We start from the raw sequence: 14950 nt of genomic DNA on the forward strand, positions 1-14950 counted from the left end.
TAAGTGTGATTCAATAAGAAATATTATGATTATTTAATGAAATATAATTTAGGCATTGAGGTATTTGTAACAAAATGTAATAGTTCATAGGGGTATTATGCACAAAATATAAGAATGCTAGATTTTTTTTTTTTTTTTTCTAACCAATGGGAATGCTAGATTATATATATATATATATATTGGTTTTCTAGAAGCGTGTTTTTGTTACACGTAGTATTCATACTGCTGAAAAAATTCATCACCGTCATCGTACTGTTGATGCCATATTGACGGTAGGGGGCCATATGCAAAAAATTGATGGTACGAGGGGGTTTCTTGTAAAAAAGATAAATCATAAGTTTTTCTTGCCATGTGGTCCAATTAGAACTCTCCAAGTAGAAAGTGGGCCATAAAGAGTTCAATAATAACGTGGGAGAGAAAAACACGGGGACAATTCCGTTTCAATTCGGCCGTTGGAGTGAAAAAACCCTAATTTCCTAGGCATCGTTCTCGAACTCAATGAATCAAAGATTCAAAATGGTTGGAAAAAGGGGAAATTGAAAATCTGGAATGACCATTCCTCTTCTTATGGCCATTCTATACCCACTAAATTAAAATAATAAAACAAAAAAACCATACACATTCTTTTCAGACAGATCTGGCAGGCTCTCTCTGTATCTCCTCTCTCGCAATGTGACGGTACGCCCTCTCTCTCCTCTTTATCTCTTCAATATATATATATATATATATATATATATATATGTATATTATATACTCTCCACTTGCCAATTTGTATAAATATATTCCTGACTGTAACCAAACTTCTATTGTAAATGCAAAATTTATTCTCTTTTGTTTTTTTGGGCTTGTTGAGGTTCTCTTCCATGAATTATTGTTCACGAGGTTCTTGTGTTTGTGTCCTATATTCTGCAAGAGTGAGCTGAATACTATATTTTCATGAATACTATATTCTGCAAGATTTCTGAAATTTTGATTTGGGTTTCAATCGGAGCTTTGAAAAAGGTAGAAGTGATTAGAAGTCTTAGGTAAATTTCTGTTCTTCATAATAATTTAAAGTCTTTTATTTAATTTTGTCGAGTTCTATGGTACTCTTGTTGTACTGAGTTGATTCTCTCCCTTGCATCCGTGGTTGATTTTCAATCTCTCTCTTTCACTAAATTATGTTCTCTAATACGATGGATTATCAATATTTGATTTGGATGCTTGGTTTTATGCAATTCCGTTTTAATGTAACTGATATATTACAAGCAATGATATTTTGGAGAAACTAATTTATAAATCATTCCATTACAGCGCACCCAAATGAGGCCTATCTTTGCTAGTTGCTACGATACAAATATCATATCATTGTTCTTGGTATTTGCTACAATACCTATCATTGTTCTTGGTATTTGCTACAATACACACACAAATATATTCATATATATGTGACCCTTTACGGTATTGATGTTTCTCGTTTTGAATGAATTAGTATCATAGTTTATCTTTTTGAACCGTCACGTCTCTGCTTGAAAGCTTTCAGCTTTGATAGTTATAATCGAGTTAATCTCTCATTTCAAATATTTTTTTTTATTGAAATATCGTAGGTACTACATTTTCCTACCATATGACATATCACAGTTTTTAAGTACTGTCCAATTTGCACTTTTAATGATTTTCAAAGCAGTATTCAAAGCAACCTATGTTCTCAGAAGAAATTTAAATGTTTTTATTCCTAAGTTATGCTTTTGAAGTGAAAGTTCAATGCAAATTTTGCTTTCACAAGCATAGTAAGTGCTTTGGGAAAGCAAGCCACAGAATGCCGAGATGAAAATTTAGTGGTGCTTCACAAATCTTTTATATCTGAGGGTGTGTGTTGTTTACGTTATTCAATGTTCTACTGATTTGCTTCAGAGTATTCCTCATGCACTTTTGTCCTCTATTCTAAAAGAAATTCTGATTCTTTTCACAATGATATTTCAGTAACTAGGCTAATAATGTTAGCGTGCTTTGTAAAGTACCAGGAATTTCCAGTGATGGCAATGATGATGGATGGTGCGTGTCTTAACTCATACTATAAGTGTCCAGAGAGTTGTTCTTGCAGAAAATTTAGGTGTTTTGAGCCCTCAAGACACAGTTGAGAAAGGTTATTTGGAAATGGGTTGGACTGGAAAAGAGACTTGTATAAAATGTGATCAAGGTGGCAAGGTGTTGGTTTGTAGTGAAAGGGGCTGTCCTTTATCTGTTCATGAGGAGTGCATGTGCTGTTCAGCTCGATTTGATGACCTTGGAAACTTCTATTGCCCCTATTGTATATTCAAACATGCAATACTTGAATCATGTAAAGCAAAGAAAAAGGCTATGTTGGCGAAGAAAGCTTTATCAGATTTTCTAGATAAAGGAATGATCGACAGTGAGCAACAAAAGCAAAAAGCTGAGAATGTTAAGGGTAAAGAGCCAAAATTATCAAATGTCATGGGAGAGACAGGCCATTTTGTTCAAACAGGGGAAGATCAACAACAAGGGAATTGTGATCCTGAATGTACGACAAGCATTTTGCCTTTTAAAGCAGTTGAGATATCATCAGTGAAAGAACGGAATAATGTTGGGCTGCTCAGGAATGAGGACAATGCAGGACTAGATGATCGTGATCAGAATGAGATAGTGGTTGAACAACAAATACACCCCGATTCTATTATTGTCTCTGGTAGTGGTGGTAAACATTGTAGAGAAGACGAGCGGGGACATCAATTTAAAATGGTACAGGCTGAGGTTCAAGCAGAGCATCAGAGACAAGTTGATGACAACCAACATGAGAGAGTAGTTGAAGATGAACTGCAAGCAGAGCCTTTGTGTACTTCCCCTGTGGAAGAAGACTTGGATGTTGCTCTTCACATACCAACCAAAGGGAAACAGAAAAGTGCAGAGATATTGGAGAAGAATGAAGTCAGAACTGTAGAAGAAGAAGAGATGCAGCCGGGACATCAATTTGAAATGGTACAGGCTGCGGAAAGGTGTCAAGCAGAGCATCAGAGACGAGCTGATGACAACCAACATGAGAGATTAGTTGAAGATGAACAGCAAGCAAAGCCTTTATGTGCTTCCCCAGTGGAAGAAGACTTGGATGTTGCACTTCACATACCAACCAAAGGGAAACAGAAAAGTGCAGAGATATTGGAGAAGAATGAAAGCAGAACAGTTGAAGAAGAAGACATGCAGCCAGGAGATCAATTTAAAATGGTGCAGGCTGCGGAAAGGTTTCAAGCAGAGCATCAGAGACGAGTTGATGACAACCAACACAACAGATTAGTTGAAGATGAACAGCAAGCAGAGCCTTTAGGTGCTTCCTCAGTGGAAGAAGACTTGGATGTTCCACTTCACATACCAACCGAAGGGAAACGGAAACAAGCAGAGATATTGGAGAAGAATGAAGTCAGAACAGTAGAAGAAGAAGTGATGCAGCCAGGACATCAATTTAAAATGGTACAGGCTGCGGAAAGGTGTCAAGAAGAGCATCAGAGACGAGTTGATGACAACCAACGTGAGAGATTAGTTGAAGATGAACAGCAAGCAGAGCCTTTATGTGCTTCCTTAGTGGAAGAAGACTTGGATGTTGCACTTCACTTACCAACCAAAGGGAAACAGAAAAGTGCAGAGATATTGGATAAGAATGAAGGCAGAACAGTTGAAGAAGAAGAGATGCAGCCAGGACATCAATTTAAAATGGTGCAGGCTGTGGAAAGGTTTCAAGCAGAGCATCAGAGACAAGTTGATGACAACCATCAGCGACAAGTTGATGACAACCAACATGAGAGAGTAGTTGAAGATGAACAGCAAGCAGAGCCTTTAAGTGCTTCCCCTGTGGAAGACGACTTGGATGTTGCACTTCACATACCAACCAAAGGGAAACGGAAACGTGCTGAGATTTTGGAGAAGAATGAAGGCAGAACAGTAGAAGAAGAGATGCAGGAAAGAGTACAGGACACTATTGTATCCTCTAGTGGAAGAAATCCTGCATCACAGGTGCGTGTTAAAGCTAAAAAGCGAAGTGTAGTACATCATCTTCAGAATGTTGCTACTCCGAGGAGATCACAAAGGAAGTTATCTCAGAATGTTGCTACTCCGAGGAGATCATCAAGGAAGTTATCTTTTGAACTGGATATCACTTCAGAGCAGAATGAAGAGAATACTATAACGAAGAAGCCTAGGCAATTCCAAAAGCCTACTACACGGCAGTGAGTTACTACTATAGATTCATGACAAAACTTATATATTTTTGTTGTTAACCGGCACTGATGTAGTACTAATTTTTGTTTATAAGTACTGTTTTATTTGTAATTTCGCTTTTCCCCCTTTTCTGATTTGCAGGAAAAAACCAACTTTTCCTAAAGTGAGGCGTAAGAACCGACCATGGACAGAAGAGGAGGAAGAAATGTTGAAGGTATGAGTTTCTGGACATGCCCCTTCTTTTGTTTATTTAACTCTGATAAGGTTTAAAATAATGCTATTTTTCATCATAAGGGAAGTAATTATGTAAAAAGAAAAAGAAAGAAAAAAAACACTAGGAAGGTATCCAAATTTATCTTATTGCTTTCTATTATTTTTTCCTTTGTTTTGCTATAAGTTTACCAACTCTTCTGTCTGCTTAACCCAAACATTTATATTTCACTAGATGATTGTATTACTGTACAAGATAAAAAAGACAACTTCAAGTCGGTCAAAGAGTGAACCAGGTCCAATTGCCAAAACTTACATGGTCCTTCAATTCCCTTTGATAATTGTGGAGAAGGTAGTAAGGAAAGTGGAGAATCCTATTCATAGTCGCTACCACCGAGGATCCCATTTTCTGTAGGATTTCATGAATAATTCCGTTACAAATATATTGAGACATGCTGATAGGCAAAAGTTCGTTATATTCTTCTTCTTTTCTTATTATTATTATTGTTTGATAAGTAATAATGAAATAAAAAGGCGTTCAAAAGGGGAATGCGTCCCTCATACAGAAGGGGAACCGGGGACTAAGGCCCCAAAGAATCCAAAAAAATAATTAAATCATCGGAAGAGGAGCACCTCTTCATGTAATTGAAAAGAAAATGAATAATATGAAGTTTTAGCGTCGCTGTGGACGACTCCTTTCCTTCGAACATTTTACCATTCCTCTCCTTCCAGATGCACCACCAAACGCAATGTGGGACAATTCTCCACTAATCGCGTACACCTCTACTCACACGACATCTTTTCCAAGCTTGAATCAAATCCTTAGAAGAACGTGGCATTACCCAATGCATACCAAACAACCCAAGAATAAGATTCCAACAATCGTACTCCACAGGACAATGCATAAGGATATGATCAACTAACTCACCATCTTGCTTGCATAGACAACACCAATTAACAAAACAGTTACCCCGCTTCCTCAAATTATCAATCGTCAATATCTTACCCCATACAGCAGTCCAAACAAAGATTGCCACCCTAGTTGGAGCCATAAAACGCCAAATGGTCTTCCACGGGAAGTCAAGACTAACAAAATTAGATAAACATAAAAGCAAAGATCGCACTACGAAACGACCATGGGAAGAGGGAATCCATATTAGATCGTCACTACCTCTGCCAACTCCCTCCTGCCTATACAACAAATCCAAAAGAACACACACCTCATCCAGCTCCCAATCCTGAAAGGAACGCCTAAAGCGCACATCCCACGTAATGTCTTCTTCTTCTCTTATTTTAATGTCTTATTTATTTATTTTTATCTCCTTTCTTTCTTAGATCATGATTTTATAGAACTAAACGAGGATAACCTCCACAGCAAATGATTCAAGTTTCCAAGCAATACCCAGCTGACATTCATAAGGCAACGAGACAACCTGTTCCGTCAAATCAACTTCCCCATCTTATGACCTTCTAGGATATATTTGATTGCACATCTTCTCCAAGAACGCTTGATTCTGTCATGAACCCAAGACAATGGTTGGTCATCATTGCTCAATGGCTAGGGCCGCTAGGCTATAAGCTGATGTCCATAAGGCAACAAGACAACCTGTTGAATCAAATCAACTTCCTCATCTTGTGACCTTCTAGGATAAATTTGATTGCACATCTTCTCCAAGAACGCTTGATTCTGTCATGAACCCATGACAATGGTTGGTCACCATTGCTCAATGGCTAGGGCCGCTAGGCTATAAGCTAAGAGTTTTACTAGAACTGCACTATATTCCTTTGTGAAAAGTCAAATCCTTTCTCTCCGAGGAACCTAACTCTAGTGATAGTTTGTTGCAAGTTCCAGGAGTTAAAAGAGCTTTTTACCTCATTGGTTGATTAACTCACTGGTGAAGGACCATTACTCTAAGAACTTGACAAAACATGTGAAGAGACTAGGAGGATATTCATTAAATCTAGATGCAATATTTAAGCTATAAATGCATTAATTAAAATCCATATGGTTTCCAGAAATCTAGGTTTCACTAAAAGCTAAGGGTAATATATGTAAAATCTGAAAAAGAAAGAAGTCCTTAATCTAATCCTAAATAGGGAAATTGTATCATGGAATTTTCATATTGTTAGAATGTATATCCTTTATAATGTTGGGTCATTATGTAATTACCTATAGTAGTTAGGGTTATTGTGTAATTGTGTAATTAGGGTGTCTAACCCTTGTTCTTTATATAAGCCCTATTTAGAGGGCTGAAGTAATAGTGGATAGTATACACATTTTTCTCAATCTCTCTCTCTCTCTCTCCCTATCTCTCATGAATATGAACATGGTATCAGAGCAGTATAAATTCATGGGTGTGGGAAATGACAAGTGTGTTGCCCTTGTATGAGAGTGACTGGAATCGTGAGTATGTCGTTGGTGGTTTTGCCGGAAGTTCGTGTCGCCGGTAGGTTGAGAACATCACCCAAAGTCGTCATCGTCCTTGGTCGTCATTAGATCTGCAGCCTCCTTAGTCGCCGTCAGATCTGAAGCCCCTTGGCCGCTTGTGTTGTTGCCGCGTCGATCGTCAGCAAGATCGCCGACACCCACTGTCGTCGTTTGCAAAGGTGAAGCTTCATCTCTGCTTTTTTTTCTTGGTCGGAAGTTGTAGAGGTTGTGTGGTGTCACCGCTGTGTGCTTGCCGGAGTTTGTTGGTGGGATTGTGAAGAAGAACACCCCTGTTTGGTTACGCGGCTACACTATTCCAATCCTGGTTTACTAAAACTGGGATAACAGAGACCTGGTTTTGATCCAATCCAGTTACCTAGACCGATCAGGTTCCAGATCCGACCCGATTCCGATTCTGCATTTTTCCCAAGTTCGTTTTTTTTTTTTTTTTTTTAATCTTCTCCATGGCTTCCAGTTCAGATCTCCTATCTCCTGCATCCTTTAATCCTCCCATGACTTTAGTCAAGCTTAATGGAAAAAATTACATTTTATGGGCCAAGTCAGTGGCCATTTTCCTGAAAGCCAAAGGCTTTGGCGATCATTTGGTTCAAAATAAACCCAAAAGCAGTGATGCTAATTTTAGTTCATGGGAACAAAGGGATGCTCAGATCATCTCTTTAATGCTGAATTGTATCGAACCTCATATTAGCTCCAACTTGTTATATCTGGACACTGCCAAGGAGATATGGACCCAACTCCAACAATTATATTCTGGTGCTGGTAATATAACCAGAGTTTATGAGGTGTGTAGACAATTTTTTGACCTCCAGCAAAGGACTCATAGTTTAGAAGAATACTTCTCACGGGCAATGGGACTGTGTGAAGAAATGAATATGTATCAGCCCATCACCTCTGATGTGAAAAGCATACAGCAGCAACGTGAGGATTTTAATGTTGTTTGGGTTCTCACAGGATTGTCCCAAGAGTATGAACCTGTTCGTGCACAGATTTTGGGTAGCTCTACACTTCCCTCTCTACTTGATATGTTATCCAGACTCCAACGTGCTACTTTATATAGTGGCGCTTCAGGAAATGCTTCCAGTGGTGTCACTGCTCCTTCTAACAGTGAACGTTCTGCCTTAGTTGTAAACCAGGGTGGCTTTCAGTATTCTCGTGGAGGTGGTAGTGGTGGTCATTTCAGCCGTGGTCATGGCCGTGGCCGTGGTCGAGGCAAAGGCAGAGACTCAAAAATTTGCACTCACTGCGGTCTTACTAATCACACTGTCAATTACTGTTGGGATCTTCACGGGAAACCATCACCTTCTTCCTATGCACATCAAGTGACTTCTAGTGATGGGGATTCTTCTCTCTCTGCCACATCCACTGCTCCACATGTGGCTGTTGAGCCTGCTATGGTCACGATTACCCGGGATGAGTATGCTCAGTTTCTGTCTCAACAACGGACTTCCACCTCATCTTCCATGGGGTCCTTAGCTCAATCAGGTAGTGCCCTTGCATGTCTTTCGTCCTCTAGTCAGAGTCCCTGGATTCTTGACTCTGGCGCATCCGATCACATGACTGGTAGTTCTCATCTCTTATTTGATTTTCAGTTTGTTCCTTCCTCTCAAAGTGTTACTCTTGCTAATGGATCATCAACTAAAGTCTTGGGTTTGGGAACTGTTCATCTTACCCCTTCTATGTCCCTTTCCTCTGTGTTATATGTTCCCCAATTCCCTATTAATATGTTGTCTATTAGTAAAATTACTAAATCTCTTAACTGTTCTGTAGCATTTTATCCCACATGTTGTCTTTTCCAGGATCTCAAGACGAAGAAGAGGATTGGTACGGGACATGAAGTAGGTGGCCTGTATTACTTCGATCTTGCACCATCTCCCATGGCTCTTCAATCATCTTTGTCTTCTTTCCAGTGACACTGTCGTCTCGGCCATCCCTCACTATCAGTTCTGCAGCATCAAGTTCCCAGTCTTAGCCATGTTGAGTCTATGTCTTGTGAAACATGTCAGCTTAGTAAGCATTGTCGTGTATCTTTTAAACCAAGAGCTAATAATCGTGTGGCTAGTCCTTTCCAATTAGTTCATTCAGATGTATGGGGACCAATGAAACATATTTCTATTAATGGATTTCGTTATTTTGTGACTTTTGTGGATGATCATTCTCGGATGACATGGTTGTTTTTAATGAAAAATCGTTCTGAGATGTTTTTAATTTTTCAAATATTTCGTAAAGAAATCAAAACTGAATTTGGGTGTTCCATTAAAGTTTTACGTTCTGACAATGCCAAAGAATATTTCTCGGACCCTTTTGAGACTTATTTTCATGCTAAAGGCATCATTCATCAATCTTCTTGTACTTATACTCCGCAGCAAAACGGAGTAGCTGAACGTAAAAATCGTCATCTTCTGGAAGTCTATCGTGCCCTTTTATTTCATATGCATGTTCCCAAACGTTTTTGGAGTGATGCTGTTCTTACGGCATGTCATCTTATTAATAGGATGCCCTTGTCAGTGCTAAAACCATAACCTTGGACCTGGTCTTGATAAACTCGACCCTCGTGCAACTAAATGTGTTTTTCTTGGGTATTCACGCACTCAGAAGGGCTATCGTTGTTACAGTCCTCATTTCCAACGCTATTTCACTAGTGTTGATGTAACATTTTCTGAGTCTATCCCATATTTTTTTGATTCTACTACTCCTCTCGATATTACTTCTGAGCCACCTCTGCCATCGGTTCCTTCTCAGTTTCCTGTTTCCGCACCTCCTCGCTCTGCTGTCCCATTGCAAGTTTATACTCGACGACCTCGCCTGCTTACTTCGCTCCCTCCATCTCCTTCAGAGTCTTCGGATCCGGCGACTTTACCTGATGATTTGCCTATTGCCCTTCGTAAAAGTATTCGGTCGTGTGTTACTGCACATCCCATTTCTAACTTTGTCTTATATCGTCATATTTCATCCTCTTTATCTTGTTTTTTATCCAAAGTATCTGCTACTTTTGTTCCAAAGACTTTGCAGGCTGCTCTCTCTGATTTGGGTTGGCGGCAAGCCATGGTAGCTGAAATGGATGCCCTTCATCGTAATGGGACATGGGATCTTGTTCCCTTACCTTCGGGCTCCAAACCGGTTGGTTGTAAGTGGGTCTACACAGTTAAATACCTTCAAGACGGGTCTATTGAGCGGTTGAAGGCTCGCCTAGTGGCAAAGGGGTACACTCAGACTTATGGTGTTGACTATGGTGAGACTTTTTCTCTTGTTGCTAAGATTTCTTCTATTCAGATTCTTATTTCCATTGCTGCCAATTATAACTGGCCGTTGTTCCAATTGGATGTCAAAAATGCCTTCTTACATGGTGACCTGGTTGAAGAAGTTTATATAGAGCAACCACCTGGGTTTGTTGCTCAGGGGGAGTATCGTCACACTGTTTGTCGTCTTAAAAAGGCCCTATATGGATTGAAACAATCTCCACGGGTTTGGTTTGGGAAATTCTCCAATTCTCTGAGGTGGCATTAGAATTTGGTCTTAACAGATGCCAGACCGATCATTCGGTATTTCACCTGCGCACTAAAGCTGGCTTCATTTTTCTTGTGGTGTATGTAGATGATATTGTGATCATAGGTGATGATTCTGCAGGCATTGCTAAGTTGAAGTTGTTTCTGCAAAATCGATTCCACACTAAAGACTTGGGTAAACTTAGGTACTTCTTGGGTATTGAAGTTGCTAGATCCAAGGAAGGTATAAGTTTATCTCAACGAAAATATGTGTTGGATTTGCTAGAAGAAACGGGTATGTTAGGTGGTCGTCCAGTTGATGCTCCTATGGATCCAAATACAAAACTTGTGTCTGATGAGGGTGATCTATTTAATGACCCAGGCAGATTTCGCCGCCTTGTTGGGAAATTAATTTATCTCACTATCACTCGACCTGATATTTCATATGTAGTTAGCGTTGTAAGTCAGTTTATGGGAGCTCCTAGAATGCCACATTGGATTGCTGTTCTTCGGATTATCTGATATCTCAAGCGAGCTCCAGGTTTTGGGTTACTATACAAATCAAACGGTTATCTCAGGGTGGAAGGTTTTACAGATGCTGACTGGGCTGGTTCTCCTTCAGATAGGAGATCTACTACAGGCTATTGCATATTTGTAGGAGGAAATCTTGTTACGTGGAAAAATAAAAAGCAAACGGTGGTAGCTTGATCTAGTGCTGAAGCTGAGTACAGGGCAATGGCACATACCACTAGTGAGGTGACATGGATACAAAATCTTCTAAAAGAACTTGGGTTGACAGTTGAAACTCCTACTCCATTGTTCTGTGATAACCAAGCAGCAGTTCACATTGCATCGAATCATGTGTTTCATGAGAGAACTAAACATATTGAGGTTGATTGTCATTTTACTCGGGAAAAAATATTAAGTGGTAGCATCTCTACTCCATTTGTGAAGTCTTAAGATCAACTAGTTGATATGTTTACCAAAGTACTGGGTCATAATCGGTTAAGGACTATCTATTCCAAGCTGGGATTACTTGATATATATTCTCCAGCTTGAGGGGGAGTGTTAGAATTTATATCCTTTATAATGTTGGGTCATTATGTAATTACCCATAGTAGTTAGGATTATTGTGTAATTGTGTAATTAGGGTGTCTAACCCTTGTTCTTTATATAAGCCCTATTTAGAGGGCTGAAGTAATAGTGAGACAGTATACACATTTCTCTCCCTCTCTCTCTCTCCCTCTCTCTCTCTCTCTCCCTATCTCTCATGAATATGAAGACATATGAACACATACAGTTATGCAAAGTAGTTGCAGAAAATTTAAGGGAAAGTTACAGCCTAGTCCTACTTTTGTACCCTAAAGACAAATAGGTCCTAAAAAATTTTATAGGACAAATGAGTCCTACTTTTTAAGTCTATATCCAAAACAGTTCTATAAACTATATAATTCCTCTATTACCCTTTTCATTCATCACTCTTACAATTTTTTTGTTTCGCCCCTTCCCTTGATCTTTGCGTCTTCGGGTAGTCTCTTCGTGCTTTCATATTCTTCTCACATCTTCTTCTTGCACCATCATCCACCATTTTTTCAAGTGATTTAAGTATGTAATATTTGTATCCACTTATTGTTTAAAATTTTATGTTTTTGATTTGGGATTTAATTTTAGTTTGCATTCATCATTAACCCATCCCAACCAATGTGCGATACGAACCATTCCAAGAGCAAACTCATTCCACAAGCATTAAGTTCAGGTGTAACTGGATTCTGGAATTTCAGTTGTTGTGTAGCAATACAGTGAAACAAACATGGAATTCTTGATGAGCAGTTTTGGAATTTAAGTTTACATATTGACCGACTTTCGTAATTGGGAACAAATTTGGATTATATTTTAAATTTTGTAACGTCTACAGGATTTAAAGTGTTTAAGGAAAAAATGGATGACAAATTTGATTATATTTTTAATTTGGTACAATCTACAATATTTAAAGTGTTTTAGTAAAAAATGGATGACTGTCATTAATGATTGGTACTTTATTATTAAAGGGCTATACTGGAAAAAATTGAATAAAAAAGTTCAAGTTTGAACTTATTTGAAAATAAATCCAAAAGTAGGACATCTTTGTCCTTATAAAAATTTTGTAGGGCTTACTTGTCTTTAAATTGCAAAAGTAGGACTAGACTGTAATTTTCCCAAAATTTAATTATCAAGTACCAAAATTTTCTTATACTTTATTTTATAAAAAAATTATCTTTATTTTTAAAGATTAAAGAAAAGCGAAGGCATCCCTTCACCAAGGAAACATAGAAACAAAATCTAAAACATAAAATGCAGCTCTAAAAGAACTGCAGTACTATCAACAAACAAAGCAAAATTAAAATAACAGCTGCAAATCTTGAAGCCTCAATCTGACAGATTGAAAAGTTTCACGGCAAGCACTAGTTGCAACAGAAGCATAGAGCTAGGCAAGGAACCATTGCAGTCTGCAATTTCTTTCATTCCAAATACACCAAAGGATAGCAATGAAAGCACCAAAGGTTATCAACAATTATAGCACAGTTCCTAGGCAATCCAAACTGTAACCATAATCTATGATTATATCTTTGTAACAGAGTCTTGCCATCAAACCCAAAGATCCAAAAAGACCTTAAAACTTCTACCATTCCCAATCTTGAACTCCAGATTTTGAAGCAAGAAATCTCTCACAGATACAATAATTTTCCAAATAGCTGAATCTGAAGGTTTGACACTACAATCCCAGTAAGAAGATCTCCTTCCATATTTGGCCTTGAACCATGCAACCTATATAGAGTCTTTAACCTGCAAATAGTTCCAAGCCAAAAGACATTTAGAAACAAAATTGATATCTGCAACTTTCCTAATTCTCAACCCACCTTCATTATTGGGAAGAGAGTAGCAGAAGACCCTTTCAGCTGATGCCTTTTCTTCTTATCCTCCTTAGATCCCAACAGAAATCCTCTGACTTTTGCATCTGTCATCTTCATAACCTTAGAAGGAAGGTTATACACTGAAGACCATAGTATCCATAGGAATATAGGATAACAAGTAATGTCAATACTATTTTTATTTCTTATGTATAGTGGTGGTAATATGAAGATTCTATTCTAGTGTACATATCAAGTTATTAAACGCATCTTTAGGTTTCTTAAATAAACTAATTCACTCAAGGATTTTTTTTAGAAGACATATCAGAGTAGTATTTATCCATGAGTATCTGCAACCCATATGAATTTGTCTTTAAAAATGAATTTTATGCACATGTTGATTTGGTATGAAGAGATTGTTTTTGACAGATATGTCAAGATTCTGGATTCAAGTATAAGGCTATATTATCTTATATGCAAATCTTGTTTGTGAATTTGGGAACTGCTAACAACCATCTACTTCAAAAGTTTAAGCTGTTAGAGAGAGTGTAACTTAATTATTTAAATCCTTCAACACTTCTCCTCACGCATGCCCTTCGTTTTGGTCCAACATGTGTTTCAATTTTAATTATCTGGCTGACGGTGAGGTGAGGTTTGAGTTCGAGACCTTTGGCTTTGAGACGATGTTAACAACCATTTACTCTAAAAGCTTAAGTTGTTAGAGAGGGTGTAACTTAAATATTTAAATCCTTCAACATGAACAAATTCTAATGCAATTGTTGATGATAAATAACATCCGCTGCCAGATCAAACAGGAGCATGAAGTAGGAAAAATAGTAGGAATTGTTCGTAATGTCTGAAATGCAGTAAGTTCAGTTTTATAGTCATTTGATTCCATATTGCTTCCTAATGTTGCAGGTTGGAGTGCAAAAATACTCAACCGAAGTGAATCAAAATCTGCCTTGGAGAAAAATTTTAGAATTTGGTTGTGATGTTTTTGATGGAACTCGTACCCCGGTTGACCTCAAGGATAAATGGAGAAACATGGCCAAAAGATGCTCAACAAATCAATAGAAGGTCACTTTGATAATGGACTCAAGAAACGGAAGGTAAACTCTTACCATGCAATAAGAAGATCCAATTATCTTTATTTTTTGATAAATAAGAAGATCCAAAAATCTGATTGGTCCTTTCTTCTTGTTGGACCTTCTTTTTTCACAAGTTATTTTGACAAGTGTTGGAGCTTCTTTCTTGTAAGCAGTTGGATACTAGGGTAAAGGGTCTGAAAACAAAGCCAGAATAACATCTTTTACTAAATGTACATAGAGTTGATCACAAGTATTTAGTGATTGGTTAACTTACTCTTTTAACCACATGAGATTTTTTGTTTTTGCCTTTTTTCTGTTTCTACATGCAATTAGTTACGGTTTTGTTATTTCCGGCAGTGGTAATGATGAGAGTGGATAAACTTCTGAGAACATTGAACATTTAAAAGATTGGTCTAATTATATCGACATTTACTTGAGTTCTGGGAAGCAAATGTAAAAATGGGACAATATTCATGATCAGGGGTAATTACTTGAGCAATAGTTGTTCTACTCTGAATAATATTGAAGTCAATCATTTGAGTCGACAATCTCCAAGTGAATTTTTTTAGTAATTTAATTAGTAAGTTGGGTATGCTTGTCTCTTGTAGTTCACAACCGAATTAGAGC

The 14950-nt window shown here is 38.0% G+C and overlaps 1 protein-coding gene across 3 annotated transcripts; it reads left to right on the forward strand.

The window, feature by feature from the left end:
- Positions 1-420: 420 nt before the first annotated feature.
- Positions 421-14640, forward strand: LOC132308682 (uncharacterized). Of its 3 annotated transcripts, none has more exons than XM_059806853.1 (4): positions 421-678; positions 1963-4214; positions 4348-4420; positions 14154-14640. In XM_059806853.1, exons 2-4 carry the CDS (start codon positions 2032-2034, stop codon positions 14307-14309), a joined length of 2412 nt encoding a protein of 803 aa, XP_059662836.1. In that variant the 5' UTR covers positions 421-678; positions 1963-2031; the 3' UTR covers positions 14310-14640. The 3 variants fall into 3 exon arrangements, with proteins under 3 accessions (XP_059662836.1, XP_059662833.1, XP_059662835.1); XM_059806850.1 differs by having other exon boundaries at positions 1998-4214; XM_059806852.1 differs by having other exon boundaries at positions 2004-4214.
- Positions 14641-14950: the final 310 nt, after the last annotated feature.

This window comes from Cornus florida, unplaced genomic scaffold, assembly GCF_030987335.1.
Source record: "Cornus florida cultivar Cherokee Brave unplaced genomic scaffold, ASM3098733v1 CherokeeBrave_3.0.0_Hap2_Chr05, whole genome shotgun sequence".
NCBI classification, from domain to species: domain Eukaryota; kingdom Viridiplantae; phylum Streptophyta; class Magnoliopsida; order Cornales; family Cornaceae; genus Cornus; species Cornus florida.